The following is a 20,811-nucleotide window of genomic DNA, read 5'->3' on the forward strand; positions in this document are numbered from 1 at the left end:
TCCCTCCCCACCTTTATTCTCTCCCTCCACCTTTATTCTCTCTCCCTCCCAACCTTTATTCTCTCTCTCCCCCCAACCTTTATTCTCTCTCTCCCCCAACCTTTATTCTCTCCCCCCAACCTTTATTCTCTCTCCCCCAACCTTTTTTCTCTCTCTCACCCCCCAACCTTTGTTCTCTCCCCCCCAACCTTTATTCTCTCACCCCCCACCTTTATTCTCTCTCCCCCCACCTTTATTCTCTCTCCCCCCACCTTTATTCTCTCTCCCCCCACCTTTATTCTCTCTCCCCCCCACCTTTATTCTCTCTCCCCCCACCTTTATTCTCTCCCCCCACCTTTATTCTCTCCCTCCCCACCTTTATTCTCTCCCTCCCCACCTGTCTGTCTCAAACTACCAATACGAGGGGTGACATGTACGCACTGAGCCAACCAACACGTCACAGGGAAAGCAGTGAAAGGACATACCAGTGCAGAGAGAGTGTGGGAGAGATGATAATGGAAAATGCAGACAGTTACACACCAACTGGTGACATGATGATCAAATTACCACAGAGAAACATGAGCTCAATTATGAGTTCCACATATGAGGGATTGTCCTGTCCTGTAGATGACATGGGAATGTGTTGACAATTATGAGTTCCACATATGAGGGATTGTCCTGTCCTGTAGATGACATGGGAATGTGTTGACATTGACAGGTCACCTGAACCGCGGTGACAGCAGGCACAGTGACATGGGCTAGAGGACACAGCGTGCTTCCACTGTCACCGGGCTGTGTCTCTGTTACTGCCTCAGTCAGGAGGACGGGCATTTGACTATTCCAGTACTTGCATGTTTTTTTTTTTTGGGGGGCTTTAAAAATAATAATGATATAAATAGATGAGTGCATTTGTAAAGTATTGACTTCGTCCACATTGTTACCTGACATCCTTGTTCTATAATGGGGTAAATACAACGTTTTCCTCATCAATCTACATTAAAATACCTCATAATGACAAAGCAACAACAGGTTTTTAGAAATGTTTGTAAATGTATAAAAACCCTTTGCTATTAGACTCGAAATTGAGCTCAGGTGCATCCTGTTTCCATTGATCATCCTTGTGTTGTTTCTACAACTTGATTTGAGTCCACCAGGCCATACTGAGCAATCGGGGGAGAAGGGCCTTGGTCACTCTGACAGAGCTCCAGAGTTCCTCTGTGGAGATGGGAGAGCCTTCCAGGCTAATCAATTCTAAATGGCACTAGCAGTTCGCAAAGTAGCCTAAGCGGAAAGTAGATGGGACACATATTTCCCTACTTCAAATCAACCAGTGCATTTTGCATGTGATAACTGTCGTCGTTTGGCACGGAATGCAGCGCGTGTCCCATCAGAGGCATTTATTATTCCCACCGTTTTTAAAGGCATTTATTTCTAACAGGCGCTTGTGTCCGAATGCAATTGAGTGAGTGAGACATGGAGGGGAAACGAAGTTTAGGGACTAGAATTGTGTGATGCTTGCCTTGGTTTCATTTTTTTTGTGCCCCGCAAATGTACAAATGGAACACTAGAGTCAAAAGGAAATTGCCGTGGTCGTCAAGACAACAAGCCACAAAGCACATTCCACCAAGAAGTTTAACAGTATTTGAAATAATGATGATCTCTGGTTAAAGAAAGAGTTTTGACTTCCGTTCGAGTATTCAATTACGCATACCCATCACTCAGTCACTGTACCCATCCCTACTCAGTCTCTGTACCCATCCCTACTCAGTCACTGTACCCATCCCTACTCAGTCACTGTACCCATCCCTACTCAGTCACTGTACCCATCCCTACTCAGTCACTGTACCCATCCTACTCAGTCACTGTACCCATCCCTACTCAGTCATACCCATCCTACTCAGTCACTGTACCCATCCCTACTCAGTCACTGTACCCATCCCTACTCAGTCACTGTACCCATCCCTACTCAGTCTCTGTACCCATCCCTACTCAGTCACTGTACCCATCCCTACTCAGTCACTGTACCCATCCCTACTCAGTCACTGTACCCATCCCTACTCAGTCACTGTACCCATCCCTACTCAGTCACTGTACCCATCCCTACTCAGTCTCTGTACCCATCCCTACTCAGTCTCTGTACCCATCCCTACTCAGTCTCTGTACCCATCCCTACTCAGTCTCTGTACCCATCCCTACTCAGTCTCTGTACCCATCCCTACTCAGTCTCTGTACCCATCCCTACTCAGTCTCTGTACCCATCCCTACTCAGTCTCTGTACCCATCCCTACTCAGTCTCTGTACCCATCCCTACTCAGTCTCTGTACCCATCCCTACTCAGTCTCTGTACCCATCCCTACTCAGTCTCTGTACCCATCCCTACTCAGTCTCTGTACCCATCCCTACTCAGTCTCTGTACCCATCCCTACTCAGTCACTGTACCCATCCCTACTCAGTCACTGTACCCATCCCTACTCAGTCACTGTACCCATCCCTACTCAGTCACTGTACCCATCCCTACTCAGTCACTGTACCCATCCCTACTCAGTCACTGTCCCTACTCAGTCACTGTACCCATCCCTACTCAGTCACTGTACCCATCCCTACTCAGTCACTGTACCCATCCCTACTCAGTCACTGTACCCATCCCTACTCAGTCACTGTACCCATCCCTACTCAGTCAATGTACCCATCCCTCAGTCAATGTACCCATCCCTACTCAGTCACTGTACCCATCCCTACTCAGTCACTGCCTCTAAACCTATCCCTGTCCCTCAGTCTCTGTCCCTGTCAGTCACTCTCTGTCCCCACCTCTATCCCTGTCCCTCAGTCTCTGTCCCTGTCAGTCCCTCTCTGTCCCCACCTCTAACCCTGTCCCTCAGTCTCTGTCCCCATCCCTACACTCTAAACTCAGTCTCTGTCCCAGTTTCTAGTCTCTCATGTCAGTAGGCTCTCCCTGGTGTCTGCTCCAATTCTGACCATGCAGCCTCTGTCTCCGTCCTCATGTCCCCATCCCAGTCTTTGCCTCAGACTGGCTATGTCTCCATCTCAAGTCCTTAGGCCCTCCCCCTGCCTAGCGTCTGCTCCAATTCTGACCATGCAGCAGAACAGCCCCAGCAGATGAGGTGCTGCTATTTATAGATCCTTTAAAAAAAAAGGAGAGCAGGGGGAAAAAGTATACATCTCTCTCTCTCTCCCCTGCTCCTTCCTTCACTGGGTTAGAATATTCCTCAGGGAATGTGTGTTTTGGTCTCGATAAAAAGTGATAAATCATCACCCCGTCATCGTAATCTCCCCCCTCTCCTTCTCTGTACAATACAGCCTGCCTCGTCATCCACACACAGAGAGACAGGAGACACCGAGGTGAGGTGAGATCCGATAGCCACACAAACACACCAATCTGTTACTGGCCAGCAGCCGTATACCCTTGAGAAGAAGACAGGCACTACTCTTCTGGCAAAGCCCAGAGATTTTAAAATGGGCGTTTATATTGCTTTATTATCACACACAATTTCTGGGGCTGCAAAACTTTGTTTTCAGAGAGCAGGGTGCCCTACTTTCCCTTTGCGGTAGGGGGTGAACACAGACCTTCATGTGATGTAATAGTCTGTGACAGCATGGCGGCCTCAGAGTTGAAGGAGAGTTGACACCTTCCCTCAATCCTCACAGCCTTTTTCCTCATGGCCTACGCTCCAAGAGAAGTAAAAGACCAAGTAAGAAGTCTAGCCCAATAGTGTTTGCGGAAAGGCGCACCAAACGTGACATTTGACCCAAAAGCTACTGTAAAATTGACATTCCTTCAAGTTCAGTGGTTTTTCCAAGAGGAGCAGTTGAATAATGGATAGCCTGACTTGGGTTAGGACAAATCATACAATATAGTAGTACAGTTAGAACAGCAGCAGTCACATTCATCACATTCCTGCGTTTTCTTCCTTGGGAACCACTCCATTCATATTGCTGTGATCAAAGCTCAGGGCTAGCCCTCTTCTATAGGCCAAGACCTCTACATCCTATCCCAGCTTGCTCCACTTTCAACAGACACCATGTGATATGGTTTTGCCCTGCAGCATGCAGGTGGAGAACTGTGGAGCCTTTGCCTCCATCAATCTCTGATAGAGAAGGAGAGGGAGCAGGAGACACACAGAGTCTATTTATTTCCCTTATTGTACTTTAACTATTTGCACATTGTTACAACAATGTCATACTATGACATTTGAAATATCTATTATCTTGACATTTTTGTGAGCGTAATGTTTACTGTACATTTTTTATTTCACTTTTGTTTATCATCTATTTCACTTGCCAATAAAGCCCTTTGAATTGAGAGGGGTGAATAAGGGCAGAGAGAGAGAGAGAGAGAGAGGTAGGAGAAGATGGGAGGGGCCAGAGAAAGAGAAGATGGGAGGGGCCAGAGAAAGAGAAGATGGGAGGGGCCAGAGAAAGAGAAGATGGGAGGGGCCATAGAAAGAGAAGATGGGAGGGGCCATAGAAAGAGAAGATGGGAGGGGCCATAGAAAGAAAGATGGGAGGGGCCATAGAAAGAGAAGATGGGAGGGGCCATAGAAAGAGAAGATGGGAGGGGCCATAGAAAGAGAAGATGGGAGGGGCCAGAGAAAGAGAAGATGGGAGCCAGAGAAAGAGAAGATGGGAGGGGCCAGAGAAAGAGAAGATGGGAGGGGCCAGAGAAAGAGAAGATGGGAGGGGCCAGAGAAAGAGAAGATGGGAGGGGCCAGAGAAAGAGAAGATGGGAGGGGCCAGAGAAAGAGAAGATGGGAGGGGCCAGAGAAAGAGAAGATGGGAGGGGCCAGAGAAAGAGAAGATGGGAGGGGCCAGAGAAAGAGAAGATGGGAGGGGCCAGAGAAAGAAACAGGAAAAGAAAGAGAAGAAGAGTGACCCTGTTCCTCCACTGTGTCTTAAGGCCTCTCTGAGAGCATTGTAGAAGCGAAAACGACCAAATTCAAATCAAACGGTCAATTAAGCCCAAAGCTTCAGTGAGTCAGCAGTTCTTCTCTTCTCAGTCTGCAACGTAGGCCTCTCTCTCCCCTTCTGATCACAGACACCATGAGCTCTTCCTCCTTTACGGTAAATGAGAAAATGTGTCCGTTTTTAGACCACAGATGTAGACTTGAGGCCTTCAAAAAAAACTAAAATTACAAATATGAACTCTCCAATTTTAGAAACTGGTATAATATGTTGGTTAGCAGATGTAGCCCAATTCTCCATACAGCCACCGCTCACACATCCGCCCGACACAGCAGAGCTCGGCTAGAGAGAACGGCTGAAGGATTTGGATAATACATGTTTTATTTAACTAGGCAAGTCAGTTAATGAACTAATTCTTATTTACAATGACGGCCTACCCCGGCCAAACCCGGACGACGCTGGGCCAATTGTGCGCCCCCCTATGGGACTCCCAATCATGGCCGGATGTGATACAGCCTAGATTCGAACCAGGGACTGTAGTGATGCCTCTTGCACTGAGATGCAGTGCCTTAAACCACTGCGCCACTCAGGAGCCATAATGGAGGACTTGACTAAATTCTATGCATCAAGACAGCTGGATACAATGCTCATGATTGGGTCTTTCTGCTTGGTTTGGGTTATTCTGAAAGGGAACAATGGAGTGGGGACGGTGTAGAAAGGAGAGGAGGGTCACACACACCCCTCCCTAACCACGTTTTTTTGTCCAGTGAGCTGCCCCCTCTTACAAATGACTGACGTCCTGCCACAAGAATCCAGGGAATGTGAGAGCAAACAGAAAACCAACCAACCAGGAAGCAGTGGACAACATAGAACCCATCATCAACCACAACAGACTGTCTCTCTCACACAAACACAATTACAGAGCAGCAGGCAGCACAGTCACTGCAGTGCAGCTTATGCTGATGCAGTGAAGTGAACAAGCAGTCTAGTTTATCCCAGTTTTAGCCACAGAGGCTCACATAAGGCCTGTTGATCAATATGTTTGTTCTCTCTCTGGATCCATTGTGGCATGGTAGTGCTATTGAAAGTCAAAACCACAGCACCAGTTCTTTAAGGTCATGATACGTAAGTCACAAGTAGGCCAACTTATGTCATCATAATGCATTGTTAGTGAATAGACCCATGTTCCTACTGTAGATTGCATTGCAGCAAGCCTGTTTTCTGCACTAGTTCACATAGGTCAGGGATGGGCAACTTGCGGCCCCCCCCATATATATATATTTTTTTTAACAACTCCCTTGTGCACTCAACTTGCCGTTCTGAGAGTTAGAACAGTAGAACACACAAGGTGCCATTTTTAAATGTGGTTGGCATCGTCAGTTTCAGTTGTTATGTCAGTCACTCAATTAACCCGTCAGCTAACACTGATTGGTAAGTTAGTCTAGCCAGGAGAGTGGTGGGTGGAGGTTGGTGGGTGAATGGGGTGGAGGGTAGCGGGTGGAGGAGTTTTGGACGGGTGCACAAGGGAGTTGGGAAATAGGGAGGGTGGGATTGTGGGTGGTTGAATAGGAGAGCTGGAGGGAAAGGGGAGGAGCAGGAGAGTCGGAGGGAAAGGGGAGGAGCAGGAGAGTCGGAGGGAAAGGGGAGGAGCAGGAGAGTCGGAGGGAAAGGGGAGGTGCAGGAGAGTCGGAGGGAAAGGGGAGGTGCAGGAGAGCTGGAGGGAAAGGGGAGGAGCAGGAGAGCTGGAGGGAAAGGGGAGGAGCAGGAGAGCTGGAGGGAAAGCTCATTGGAGACTCACTCAAGGGAATAGAAAATAGGAATCCGACTCCACTGATTTTATACTTGCAGCCGTCTGTCAGTATGGGGTTTTGTAGTGAAGAATGTGACCTGATTAATTTCATTATTTTGACAATGTCACTATTGTTTAACTGGCTCATAAAAAACATAACCCCTCAATTTTCTAAATCCGAAACACACTTCGGCCGGGCCGTCCTTCCAGACCGTCTGTTGTTCCACAAACAGCATGGGTTTTAAAAAACCCTTTCCAGAAAATCATTTAGAGACAATCAGCATGACAGAAACTGATCACGGGCCAGAGAGAAGAGGTTAGTAATGGAGCCAATATGCTATGCTAGTAGCCTTGTCATTTTTGATCTTTTGTAGGCTGGTATTCAATAGGCAAAAACCGAGCGAAAAATGGTCTTCAGCGCTAAAACTGAAAATATATATCTAATGTAACCACATTTACATGAATTTGATGATTTAATCATCGAGTCCATTCAAAACACCAGGGGCATTAACAGGGAAGTATGACGTAGGAACGAGTCACTTGCATTGCTAATAATGGGAGGTAAAACAGAGGTGGAAGTGGGGGAGCAGGCAGGAGGTGTAGAGGTGAGCAGTGAAAACGGGAAGGCAGTGAACTGCTCACAAGATAAGAGACAAAAATGTTTTCTTCTTAAACTCAGAGTCTTGGTTGGCCCTGAGGATATCTGGGGAATTACAACAAACATCTCCACATAGTTTAGATCCCCATCTCAGGAGGAGCGGAGAGAAAGAACAAGCCTTGGCATGCCACCATCTCTCCCCTTCTATCAATCCCTTTAAAAGACAGGCATTGAAACCTACAGGAGATTCAGTGCTGTAGGTAGCCTAGCGGTTAAGAGGTAACCGAAAGGTCCCTGGTTCAAATCACCGAACCAGCAAGAAGGGAAGATCTGCCGTTCTGCAAGACAGTTAACCCCCCACAACAACTGCTCCCCGGGTGCCGATGATGATTAAGGCAGCCCCTCGCACGTCTCAGAGGGGTTGAGTTAAATGCAGAAGAGACATTTCGGTTGAATGCATTCAGTTGTGCATATGACTAGGTATCCACCTTCCCTTTCTTTCAGAGCTGACCTGCTTTATGTTAGCTATTAGCATAGCATTTAGCCTATTTCTGTTGAGTTTCTAGCTTTTAGTGTACTGCAGTTGCGACTTTTAGCATTTAGTCTAGCGCTCTGTGCTACTGAGGGGAGACAGGCTGTAAAAGTAAAGAGCAGACAGCTTAAGATGTGGGAACAGACAAGCGTCTGACGGAAACGAGAAAGACAGAAAAACAAAAAAGGAGAGGAAGACAGAGATGGAAAGAGAGACAGAGAGAGGGACACACACACACACAGAGAGACAGCTAGAGACAGAGAGATAGAGAGCGACACACACACAGAGAGACAGCTAGAGACAGAGAGATAGAGAGCGACACACACAGAGTGACAGCTAGAGACAGAGAGATAAATCATACAGCATGTCTGACACCGGGGCTTCACTTGTCCCCAATTCACCCAGCCTTGTTCACGGCCCTGTTACAGAACAACCCCACTGTCACACCGGGGCTTCACTTGTCCCCAATTCACCCAGCCTTGTTCACGGCCCTGTTACAGAACAACCCCACTGTCACACCGGGGCTTCACTTGTCCCCAATTCACCCAGCCTTGTTCACGGCCCTGTTACAGAACAACCCCACTGTCACACCAGGGGCTTCACTTGTCCCCAATTCACCCAGCCTTGTTCACGGCCCTGTTACAGAACAACCCCACTGTCACACCGGGGCTTCACTTGTCCCCAATTCACCCAGCCTTGTTCACGGCCCTGTTACAGAACAACCCCACTGTCACACCGGGGCTTCACTTGTCCCCAATTCACCCAGCCTTGTTCACGGCCCTGTTACAGAACAACCCCACTGTCACACAGGGGCTTCACTTGTCCCCAATTCACCCAGCCTTGTTCACGGCCCTGTTACAGAACAACCCCACTGTCACACCGGGGCTTCACTTGTCCCCAATTCACCCAGCCTTGTTCACGGCCCTGTTACAGAACAACCCCACTGTCACACCGGGGCTTCACTTGTCCCCAATTCACCCAGCCTTGTTCACGGCCCTGTTACAGAACAACCCCACTGTCACACAGGGGCTTCACTTGTCCCCAATTCACCCAGCCTTGTTCACGGCCCTGTTACAGAACAACCCCACTGTCACACAGGGGCTTCACTTGTCCCCAATTCACCCAGCCTTGTTCACGGCCCTGTTACAGAACAACCCCACTGTCACACCGGGGCTTCACCTGTCCCCAATTCACCCAGCCTTGTTCACAGCCCTGTTACAGAACAACCCCACTGTCACACAGGGGCTTCACCTGTCCCCAATTCACCCAGCCTTGTTCACGGCCCTGTTACAGAACAACCCCACTGTCACACCGGGGCTTCACCTGTCCCCAATTCACCCAGCCTTGTTCACAGCCCTGTTACAGAACAACCCCACTGTCACACCGGGGCTTCACCTGTCCCCAATTCACCCAGCCTTGTTCACAGCCCTGTTACAGAACAACCCCACTGTCACACCGGGGCTTCACCTGTCCCCAATTCACCCAGCCTTGTTCACAGCCCTGTTACAGAACAATCCCAATGTCGCTCTAGTGTAGCCTAGTCTGACTGCTGCCGCAACTCAAACCACGCAAATCCTCTACACCACACTGCGCCACTCAAAAACCTTGTCCCACCCACAAGGCTCTGACAGAGAGAGGGGGAGGTAAGAGTGAGACAAATGCTTTCAGCAGACATGGAGCCCAAAGACAAAACCAGACGGACAAATTTACTAGCTGAGTGATAAAATGCAAAGCAGAGAGAGAACGAGAGAGAATAAAAAAATTAAATAACTGTCAATCATATCTTTCAAAGACAAGACAAACACACTCAGTAGATTTCCATTACAGACTTATGTTCCTATATCTCACACTTAAAACGTGTAAACGCACACACACACACACACACACACACGACACAAGGAAGGAGGACAGAGTTTGTAAATGAAGGAAGCGCAGCCCCTTCGCCTCTGCTCTGTCTTCCTCTGACCCAACACTGACACACACACAGTACTTCAACAATGAATCAAGGGAAGAGAAGGGAAATGGCTGTGGCTCAGATCCATGGGATTGGGTTTCTTCCTCCTCTCTCTCTGGCTGTCAAAAATGGCACCCTATTCCCTTTATAGTGCACTACCTTTGATCAGGGCTCTGGTTAAAAGTAGGGCACTATAAAGAAAATAGGTTGCAATTTGGCACTCCTCTCTGTTCACATCCTCTGCATTATTCACTGATGACGACACGATGGCTGTGTCCCAGAACTCCCTACATAGTGCACCATTTCCTACATAGTGCACTACTTTTGAGCCAGTGCACCAGCCTAAATAGGGAATAGTGTGTAATTTGGGACGCAGACTCTCGCTCTTCTCCACTGCTCACTTAGCCATTGCCTCTGAGATCTCAGTGTGTGTGTGTGTGTGTGTCTTAGCTGCAGGGCAGACAAGGCAGAGTCACCTCCCTCACAAATTCCTTTACTCTGATTACTAACATCTCTGTGATAAGCCCCAGAGCTCAGGGCCGACTGAAGGATTACGTCAGAGCAGAGGGAGAGAAAGACCTCCAGTATGACCTCTTAGTCCATTACTGTGTTGTAATATAGAATAAAATCGGGTCCATTTACATCTTCTACATTCTTTATGGCATTTTTTTCCCAAAAAACGTCTTGCTTCAGTGTGTCTGTCTGTGTCTGTGTGTGTGTGTCGCGCACGCATGTGTCGCTGTGGGTGTAGGCCTAGACTTTCCTTGGCGCAGGTCCTGGACCTGTAGCATAATGAAAGGAAGGCGAGCCAAGTGTAAGTGAAGAGTCTACATGACAACCAGTTTAAGGGCCATTAGAGCAGCACTTTGGGTCTACGTCCCAAATGGAGCCCTATTCACGATTTAGTGCACTACAAATAGGGCTCTGGTGAAAAGTACTGCACTATATAGGGAATAGGTTGCTGTTTGGGCAGCAAAACTCTGCTGTCTACTCTCCACTACGACACAAGGTCACACAGACCCGATAGGAACCACAGGAAACACGTCAGCGAGGGGGAGAGAGGGGAAAAGAGAGAAAAAGAGAGACGGATGGCTAGTGGAATGGGGTGTTGCGCAAACTGTGAGTCAGGTTCTGTTTCTATCACTCTGCGAAAGCAGAATGAAGAACGTGTCTCCTAAAATGAGAGTTTACAGGTCTCCTCCATTGAGTTACAATAACACTGCTTTGTTTCCACTGTCCTGTCCTCTGACATCTTAGGACACGAGAGAGAGAGAGAGAGAGAGAGAGAGAGAGAGAGAGAGAGAGAGATGAGGTAAAAGAAAGAGCAATGAGACTCATGAGGTGAAAGCACAAAATATTTTTTAAAAGCCAAGAGAATAAGCTCAGAACCAAAGCGAGAGTGAGACATGAGATGTATATGAATGAGACTCATGCGATACATGATGTGAAAGCGAGAGAAAGCACTGAAAGAAAAAAGCTACGAGAGCGAGTACTCAGAGCATATACTGTGCATTCAGAAAGTATTCAGACCCCTTGACTTTTTACCCATTTTGGTACGTTACAGCCTCAATCTAAAATGGATTCAATAGATATTCCCCCCCTCATCAATCTATGCACAATACCCCATAACGACAAAAACAAACAGGTTTTTAGAAATGCTTGTACTGAAGAAAAAAAACAATGTACTGAAATATCACATTTACCTGTATTCAGACCATTTACTAAGTACTTTGTTGAAGCACCTTTGGCAGCGATTACAGCCTCAAGTCTTCTTGTGTATGAAGCTACAGGCTTGGCACACCTGTATTTGGGGAGTTTCTCCCATTCTTCTCTGTAGATCCTCTCCAGCTCTGTCAGGTTGGATGGGGAGCGTCGCAGCACAGCTATTTCAGGTCTCTGCAGAGATGTTCCATCAGGTTCAAGTCCCGGCTCTGGCTGGGCAACTCAAGGACATTCAGAGACTTGTCCCGAAGCCACTCCTGCGTTGTCATGGCTGTGTGCTTAGGGTCGTTGTCCTCTTGGAAAGTGAACCTTCACCCCAGACCAAGGTCCTGAGCCCTAATCTATGGATTTCACGACTGGAAATACAGATGGTCAAAGATACTAGGCATGCACGATATATCGGTGAACATATTGGAATCAGACGATATTAGCTAAAAATGCCCACATCGGTATTGGCCGATGTCTAGTTTAATGGCGATGTGCAAAACCGATGTCAAAGCTGCCGTGCATACCTACACAACGTAGATACATGATGTAATGACGCCACGTAAAATGTAGAGCTACACATGCAACACAGCATTCCTAACCTAGTCCGCAATGTCTGCTGTGTGGATCGAGCAGTCAACAAGTCCAGCAGTCATTTGAAAGAGTAACAAAATTTCAGCGAGACAACTCAAAGGCAAAATCCATTATAGCCAAAATAAAGGAACTCATTGCCCTTGAAAATCAACCGTTCTCTGTCATGGGTGATGTTGGCTTTCGCCGACTGGTTGAGCACCGGTACACACTACCAAGTGTGCCAGTTGCCCTACCGGAGTTACACAGTGAAAGCATCACTGCTACTAGCTTCACGACATACATACTATGGACTGCCGTTTGGGTCTTTGTGTGTCAAAGAAGATACAGTAGCACTGCCAAAGCTGTACAAAAAGTCTGCAAACAAGCAAACACCGGCCACAAACGACGTGTTTACAATTCCACGTTGGTAATAAAGCATCATTTTAAAACAGAGTTTAGCTTATCTCCAGAACTTCTCATAAATAACTTAATGTTCCACAAAGCTTAGCTGACTGCAGTCTCATAGCTCACAGTCATATCCCTGTGGCCTAATTCTATACAAGGAAGATGAAATAAAGAATAGAGTTCCCGCGGCGACAAAGGATTAAAATTGCAAATATCCGTCAAGTATAAAGAGGGGTAGGCTAAGTCATTAAAAAGAGTGACTGCCTTTAAAAAGCAACAAATCCCTTTGAAAACGGCCTGAGTCAGAAACACTTATTCTAGTGCCCAAATTTACTACAGAGTGTAAATAGGATGAAGTCAGTCTGGTCTAAAACGGAGTTTGGAACATCTGCGCGTCACACCGGGTAAATGAAGGTTGGGGTGCCCACTAACATAGGGTGAACAGCTGTGGAGACTGCCCTCTACCCAATAGCATAGACAGTGAGACAGACCTGCCCAGCAGCTCTGACTGTTTACATAAGAACACGTAGGACATTTTGTTTACTTGAGAAATACTGCATCAAACACCTTTGATGGATGAAAAATTGTGCATCTAGAACATCCTCGGACAAAATGTAAAAATGAATTTCAGATTTCTGGGGACGTTGAAGTGAAATAGGCTTCCTACAGTGTCTCATGAGGGACAAACACCATGAACCAAAAGTGGAAATCGGTCAGGAGACACACCTCTAAGACTGAAATCTAGTCTTTCTAATGAGCAACAGAAAAACACACGTGCCAATCGGCGTGTTCATTGGCTCTTTAAGATACTATCATTGTTAAATGATCAGCCTAGAAAGTCATACAAAAACCTCAACTGAAGAGAAAGACATTTCAAAGTAAGTTAGGTTAAATCTGGCCCCCAACACGGGCCTCCCGAGTGGAACAGCGGTCTAAGGCACTGCATTGCAGTGCTTGAGGCGTCACTACAAATTCGGGTTCGATCCCGGGTTGTGTCGCAGCCGGCGGCAGACAACTGGCCCAGAGACATCCGGGTTAGGTGGAGGTTTGGCCAGCTGGGATGGCCTTGTCCCATCGTGCTCTTGCGACTCCTTGTGGCGGCTGGCTCATGCACGCTGACATCGGTCGCCAGTAATACAGTGTTTCCTCTGACACATTGGTGAGGCTGGCTTCTGGGTTAAGTGAGCTGTGTGTCAAGAAGCAGTGAGGCTTGGCGGGTTTGTGTTTCGGAGGAGGCATGGCTCTCTTGACCTTCGCCTCTCCCGAATCCGTACGGGAGTTGCAGCAATGGGACAAGACTAACTTGTCCCCCCCCAAAAAGTGTATTAATAAAACAATTCTGGCCTCAAACATAGACAATCTGCTTTGAGAAAGAGACCATAGAAATTATCTCTCAAGTCCAGCATGAATGGCATTAGAATAACGCTCAAAGGTGCTCGGTCCCTCCCCCTCTACTTAGCCTGGCTTGGTGCTCAAAAACCTTGAAATTCCCTCTAAAACTGACCGCCTACAAGGTAACATCCCAAATGGCACCCTATTCCCCAGAGTGCACTACTTCTGACCAAAGCCCTATGGGCCTTGCCAACAGTAGTGCAATAAATAGGGAGCCATTTGGGATGCACCCTAGATTATTCTTCCTCATTTTCCCCCCACTGTCCCCCAAGCCCAGAAAACATCGACCAATTAAAAAGTGGTTTCCTTCTAGAGTTCCTCCACCCAACAACCAACTCTCAGCCCTGGCCTACAAAAGGACAGAGGGCCACTGCAGCATACAAGGCCAGGCACTCCTCTCTACGTGTGTGTGTGTGTGTGTCCACTTCCCCTTTTCATTCTGCTCCCTCTCTTTGTCAAAAGCAAACATTGTCATCAACTCCTCGCTGCGCCTACTCATGACCTACGACCCCACTACCCCTCCGCGCCTCCCTCCTTTCTTTCATTCCCCCATCCCTCTTTCATTCCCTCCGGGATGGGACTGCTTTGGTTCAGCTATTGAGGGATGCCCACCACCCCCCACAACTCTTCACACACGTCACACAAACAGTCATCGACCAATTCCAGATGCTCTCATGACGCCACGCCCACCCAGGCAGCGTGTGTAACCCCACTCCCACTACTTCATCCCATGTCAGTAGAAGTGCATAGTCTGTCTTACAAAACTGTCTGACAAACACTAACACTAACATCCATAGGATTACCCAGCCAGCAGGCCAAATAGAGGTCTTAACCCTACATGCAATGTACACTACAATACCTGTGGTTAGAGTGGATACACACATTTACGTAACCTGTGGTTAGAGTGGATACACACATTTACGTAACATTACGTTACCTGTGGTTAGAGTGGACACACACATTTACGTAACATTACGTTACCTGTGGTTAGAGTGGATACACACATTTACGTAACATTACGTTACCTGTGGTTAGAGTGGATACACACATTTACGTAACCTGTGGTTAGAGTGGATACACACATTTACGTAACATTACGTTACCTGTGGTTAGAGTGGATACACACATTTACGTAACCTGTGGTTAGAGTGGATACGTAACATAACATTAATCTACAGACCAGGAGCTCTTTATAGTTATTACAAATTCACCATTGGATGAGCTGCCTGGATGATGCTTGAAGGGGCACATGCAATCAGCAGCAACCAGCCGACTGAGTGATGTGATTCAATTCCGTGGTTGTGGATTATAGGGGAGGACTGTGATTGGACAGTTTTCTAGTATCTGAGCCCAACTGACTGTATGACTAACAAGTTGTAGCGTAAGTCATAGTGACAACAACCGTTGAAAGTACCATCTATGCCACAGAGCTGGGACCGGTGCTCAGTCACAACCCACAAACATCTCTTTGAAAGAAAAGGCGGCAGAACAAGTGAATTTCAGCAGAGGGGGAGAAACAGCACCTTGTGACTCCTACACAGGAGGAAAACAGCTTCATTGCAGTGAGTGACCCGACCGCACTCTAAATGAGAACCTACTGAGTTTCATTAACAACATGGTTAACACGGACCCCCTGTAATGCGTTCCAAATGGTGCCCTTTTCCCTTTACTGTGCCCCTGAGGCTCTGGTCAAAGTGGTTGATTATACAGGGAATAGGGTGCCATTAGAGACACACCCCCTGAGTTACAGCTGTTTAACCCCATGGTGTTATTTTTAAACTAACCTCCGCCCCTGCTTACCTGACCCCAAACTGAGGCTCCTTCGTGGAGGGATTTGTGAGTTAGTTATCAGTGACCGTATCACAGAGCCAAGCAACCAACTGCTCCTTCCACCACGTGAGCTAGATTCTAAACGGAGCTGTGAATTCAGCTAAGATCCAGTCATATGACTGGCTGGCTGCCAAACTTGAAACTTTCTAACGGACATGTTCCTCTCTCTCCCTCCAGGCTTCTTCAATGAATGACCCACATTAAGCACTATGGGAACCATGACCACAAAAACAACTTATTGTACAGAATAAGAATGTAGAAACTAGCAACAACATCCTGTGTGCCATTCTGTCTGTCTGGGCTGTTGCATCAGCACCTGCAAGTTGCACCCTTGCTGGGCATCATCTTACCTCAGCGCTGCTCTGACATCATCCATCTGCCAACCCTGTGTGATCTTTATCAGACGAGCTACATCCTTCCTTCTGCACCTTATCTGTATCTTCATACCTGGGATATTTAGTGTACGCCAATCTATTTAGGCACTTTAGTTCGCCACTACAATAGGCAGCGGAGGAAGAATTGAGAGAGTATAATAAAACACTGCGTAAAATGTTACTCAGAGCAGAGAGTAAGGAAGTAAAGAAGGATAGTAAATGATTGGGTTGTGTCTTACCTGCAGTTCGCACCACGCCACCTCCACTGTAGTCTCCGTATCCAGGCCCTTGTAGACCGTCTTGAAGGATCCGCGTCCGATCTCGATGTCAAACTTCAGGAAGCGTCCATCCAGCGAGGTCCCTATGGCCTTGGTCTCTACTTCCTCTATGTCGTCCTGAACCTTTTTCTCTGCTTCCCTCTTCTGCTCCTCTAATAGGGCCTTAGCCGCCCCCTTCTCCTTCTCCTCTCGCAGCTCCTCTGTAACACTACCGCTCTCCTCCTCCGCGGGCTCCCCTGCTTTACTGGGCGCCACCTCCTCCATTCCAGGAGCCTCTGCGGCGGCTAACGACAACAGCTTCTTTCCTTTCTCTCCACCGCAAACATCCAATACTGCCGTGCATGGCTTCATCTGCACTACCGTACCATCCACTCTAGTACCGCCACCAACACTGGGCCCTAATACCGCACTACAAGGCCCATCCCCTCCTTCCTCATCTGCTTCCACCTCGGCCACCGCCAGGCACGGCTCGGGTACCACCACAGAGGGGACAGCCAGGGAGAGCCAGCCCAGACTGGGGGGTTCGCAGTCGGGCGGGGAGGTGAGGATGACGGCCTTGCTGGGGAGGTCTAAGGCGGTGGCGTTCGAGTCACAGATGACGCTACGCCGGAAGAAGCGATGTTCGGCCTGTTTGGGGTCGCGGTCCATGGTGTGGCGGCGTCGGCGGACACCGTCGGTCCCCAAATTCTCACCAAGGTACGTGTCCGAGCTGGAACCATTCACATTCTTGGGCGGGGGAGGGAAAGGGGCAAGGAACTTGTCTGTTTCCGACATCTTGGTATTTTTTTATTCCAGGGGGTGTGAGTGAGCAATGAGAAAAAAAACTCCAAAATATGAGGTATAAATAAATTACAAGGAAGAAAAAAAAACTAGAGAAAAAGTAACTGTAAACCTCAACCAACAATAAACCAAAACTTTTGTTGTGAAGAACCGAACACCTGTGCGTCTTCCAAACAAACTCCTGAGAGGGGAAATATATAATATGGGTATATAAAATAAAACCTCTGGAGAAAACCCTCTGTGGAGTTTGGATGGGGGGGAGAGTTAACTTAACCTCCTCTGTAAGTGTCACTTAGCAACAACAGTTACTATAACTTTTACAGCGCTCAGGGGTGGTTGGGCCCAGAAGAGGGGGCGTTCTTTTATAAATGGAAAAGAACAGGAAACAGTCACAGAGGAGCAAGCGCTGATGATGACACACAAGGACCGTCAAATCCACACCATCCATCCTGTAGCGACCCAGAGATAGCCTTCATTGAGCATAAGGGACCACAAGAAGAGGAGGCCAGATAGTCTGTACTAGCAGGCTCAGGCTGACTGCTTGGGCCTGGACAGTGGACAGCCTCTAGCGTGTCGCTGTAGTGATGGTGGGGGAGGGAGAAATCTCACTCACACCATTAACTCCACTGCCTCCAAAGCAAGGGGCAGATTCACTAAAAGAGAACAGAGAGAGAGTGAAGGAATGAGTCAAGAGGCAGAGAAGTTTGGTTTAATTGCATATCCAAATTTAAAGTAACTGTAAACCTCAACCCTGACTCTGCTTGACCTCAGGGTTACAGCATAAAACAATTCAGAGAGTAGCTTGGTTTGGCATGCACTACTGCAGCTGCAGAACAGGAGACTTGGTTTGGCATGCACTACTGCAGCTGCAGAACAGGAGACTTGGTTTGGCATGCACTACTGCAGCTGCAGAACAGGAGACTTGGTTTTGCATATACCAAATTTCACTCTATTTCATTTCCTACATAGTACACTACTTTTGACCAAAGCTATTCCCTACACAAAAGTAGTTTACTATATGTCAGTGGTTATCAAACCTGTTCTCAGGGGAACCCTAGCCGTTCCATGTATTTGATCTATTCCAGAACTAGCACACCCGATTCAACATGTCAACAAATCATCAATCCCTTGAATAGGTGAATCAGGTGAGCTAGTTCAGAGCTACAATAAAATTGTGAAAAGGTTAGTGCTATCTGGGATCCTTGGGACATCTCTACCCCAAACCTCCTGTAGGTTTTCGTTTCAACACCAGTTGTAACTAACCCGCTTCAGTTCATCAACCAGCTAGAATCAGGTGCGCTAGATTAGGGTTGGTGTAAAAACCTACAGAATGGTGCGCTCCAGGAACAGGTTTGGAGAGCCATGCATTAACCGTTTAGGAGTAGCGTCAGAGTTGGGATGTCCCAAGGATTCAGTTTAAACTTTTCAGTTGTGGAAGGAGGAAGGGTCCCCGATGAGTGGTTTGAGAACCACTGATATGGACGTGTGCGATTTGGGACGAAAAACAGTGTCGCATCTAAAAACGAATTAGCTCGCTACCCATTCCATTACTCTTGTTCAGAAATGTATGGACATGTCTGAATATTAATTAAAGCACCGGGGGGAAAAAATGTAATTCCCCATAATTGTACTATTTCTATTTTCCCACGAGTAATTTCCACTGGTAATGTATAATCTCGTTTACCAGATTCCCGACCATGCGCAGATAATTTATTAACTGAGATTTTTTTTTAGAAATCCCAAAATTAAGATAAATCCGAAGTGACAACTGTAATTACAAAGATAATACAAAAACCATCTGAACCTGGTTAAACATGACACACACCGTCAGTGGTCGTCAATCTGTGAATGAACGATCTCATTCATTTCGTGGGTCGAATCGATACCGTGAGCAAGCTAACAAAAATACACCGAAAAACATTGACGCTGTCAATAGTTTCTATTAACGGTGACTCAATTTTCTATTATATTTTCTTCCGATCATAAATGTTACGTTATTCATTTACCTTTATTGAAGAGTACGCTCTGTGGCCTTTCCCTTCCCACTCGTCTTTATAGCTAGCTAGCATAACTGGCTAACCATGGTGGAATAGTTCGCTAGCTACACTTCTGCAGTGTTGTCTTGTCGAAGCTATAATGAATTCCACAAACGAACAGGCACATCTATCGACTGTCAAGGGGTCTGTACCTCAAGGGGTTTGTACCAAAGCGAGTTTACAGCGAAATAGTTATGTTATGTATCGACAACAAGCTAGCTAACGTAGTAAGGTAAAAACCTCCGTAGTCTTGGTTACTTTACGCTCGCGCTGGATATGGATAGTCTCGCGCTGGATATGGATAGTCTCGCGCTGAAAATTACTTCCAAACAGAGCGCACAATGCAGATAAATAGTTCGTGTTTGTTACAACAAACTAGCAGTAATTGCAAGTGTCCAAATGCCAGGCACGTTAAGCAAACCCAGCCGACGCAACACAGAACGCCGATACGGTTTTCCACAGCACGCGCTATAGCGAGCCGTAGAAGTGAGCTAAAAAAGCTTTTTCGTAGCGAAACAGCCAAGAATCAAGCTAGATGTCATTAGCCTGTGTGTCAATATGCATGCACTTTCCAGCTATATCAACAACATGATTGGTAAAGGCATTACCTTTCGTATTATGGCCATTCTCCCGTAGAAGATCGGTTGGTTGATACTTGGAAGAGTAATTCAACAACAAAACAATATGCAACGATAGTCCTAGTTACTAGTATTATATCACATTCGTTTTATTTAAATGTGCAAGAATAAACGCGTATATCTACATTCCAAAGCGACCGTATGCGTTCTCAAGACCGCTGTCTTTCATTGGCTTTAGCAGCTACCTCAAGCAGAGCGAGAAAGCCACGTTCATATCGGGGTTGTATCCCCGATGTATCCAGCAGTTCTTCTCTCCCTCCTATTAGATCAGAACGGACAAAACAAATTCTCCATCTCTCAGCCGCAATTCAATTCCAGATGACCTCAATTTTACTCCATCTCCATGCGATTACTCAGCTACAGTTGTATTACGATGTGAACACAGAAAGAGCAAGACATCCACTGCGGTTCAATTCTCGTTCACTCGTCTGTTCCAATGACTCCGTTCGAATCGAATTCGCTTTTGTTATCCACAAAACAGCAGACAGAAAATGACAACGCAATGTATGTAGGTAAAGACTCTTTCCTACGTGTCCACAGTCAGATGTTGCCGTTTCAGGTCGCTAACATAGCCTGCATACAGCTGTTTCCCCTTGGTTCGCTTCAACCACAGATGTAAGGTTTGATGGCGCGCCGACTGTGTATCTATCTGGTTGCTAACTGCTCTAGCCAAGCTATGCGCTCCCAAACTGCGTATTGACGTGGGGCCCTCGTCAGCCAATCGCTTTTTCCCCCTTTTTTTTATTTTTTTAAATCAAAGACCTGGGGGATCGCGCCTGCTTCCACACTGTGGCGAGACCGAAGCCAGCGATAGCAGACTGGCTTCAACATTTTATACGGATACACTGTCCAAAAAGACCATGGAGTTTAGGGACATGTCACTTTTTATCCGGGGGAGAGTAGACTCAGACTGTCAATTTCCCTGCCCCCTAAAATGATTCAGCTATAACATAGTAGGCTAAGAAGAGCTCTTAATGTTACTGTCTCACAGTGATGCGTTATGATTTTGTGTGAGTGTCCTTTTGG

The 20,811-nt window shown here is 47.1% G+C and overlaps 1 protein-coding gene across 1 annotated transcript in view; it reads right to left on the minus strand.

The window, feature by feature from the left end:
- Window positions 1-20,553, minus strand: part of wnk1b (WNK lysine deficient protein kinase 1b) — a 186,573-nt gene extending 166,020 nt beyond the window's left edge. Inside the window, exons 1-2 of the mRNA XM_042318524.1 lie at window positions 19,756-20,553; window positions 16,293-17,764 (exon numbers count right to left, since the gene is read on the minus strand). Coding sequence (XP_042174458.1) covers window positions 16,293-17,105 — 813 coding nt within the window. The 5' untranslated portion in view covers window positions 17,106-17,764; window positions 19,756-20,553. The remainder of the gene's footprint in view (window positions 1-16,292; window positions 17,765-19,755) is intronic.
- Window positions 20,554-20,811: the final 258 nt, after the last annotated feature.

The sequence above is a fragment of the Oncorhynchus tshawytscha genome, unplaced genomic scaffold (assembly GCF_018296145.1).
Source record: "Oncorhynchus tshawytscha isolate Ot180627B unplaced genomic scaffold, Otsh_v2.0 Un_contig_1952_pilon_pilon, whole genome shotgun sequence".
NCBI lineage: Eukaryota > Metazoa > Chordata > Actinopteri > Salmoniformes > Salmonidae > Oncorhynchus > Oncorhynchus tshawytscha.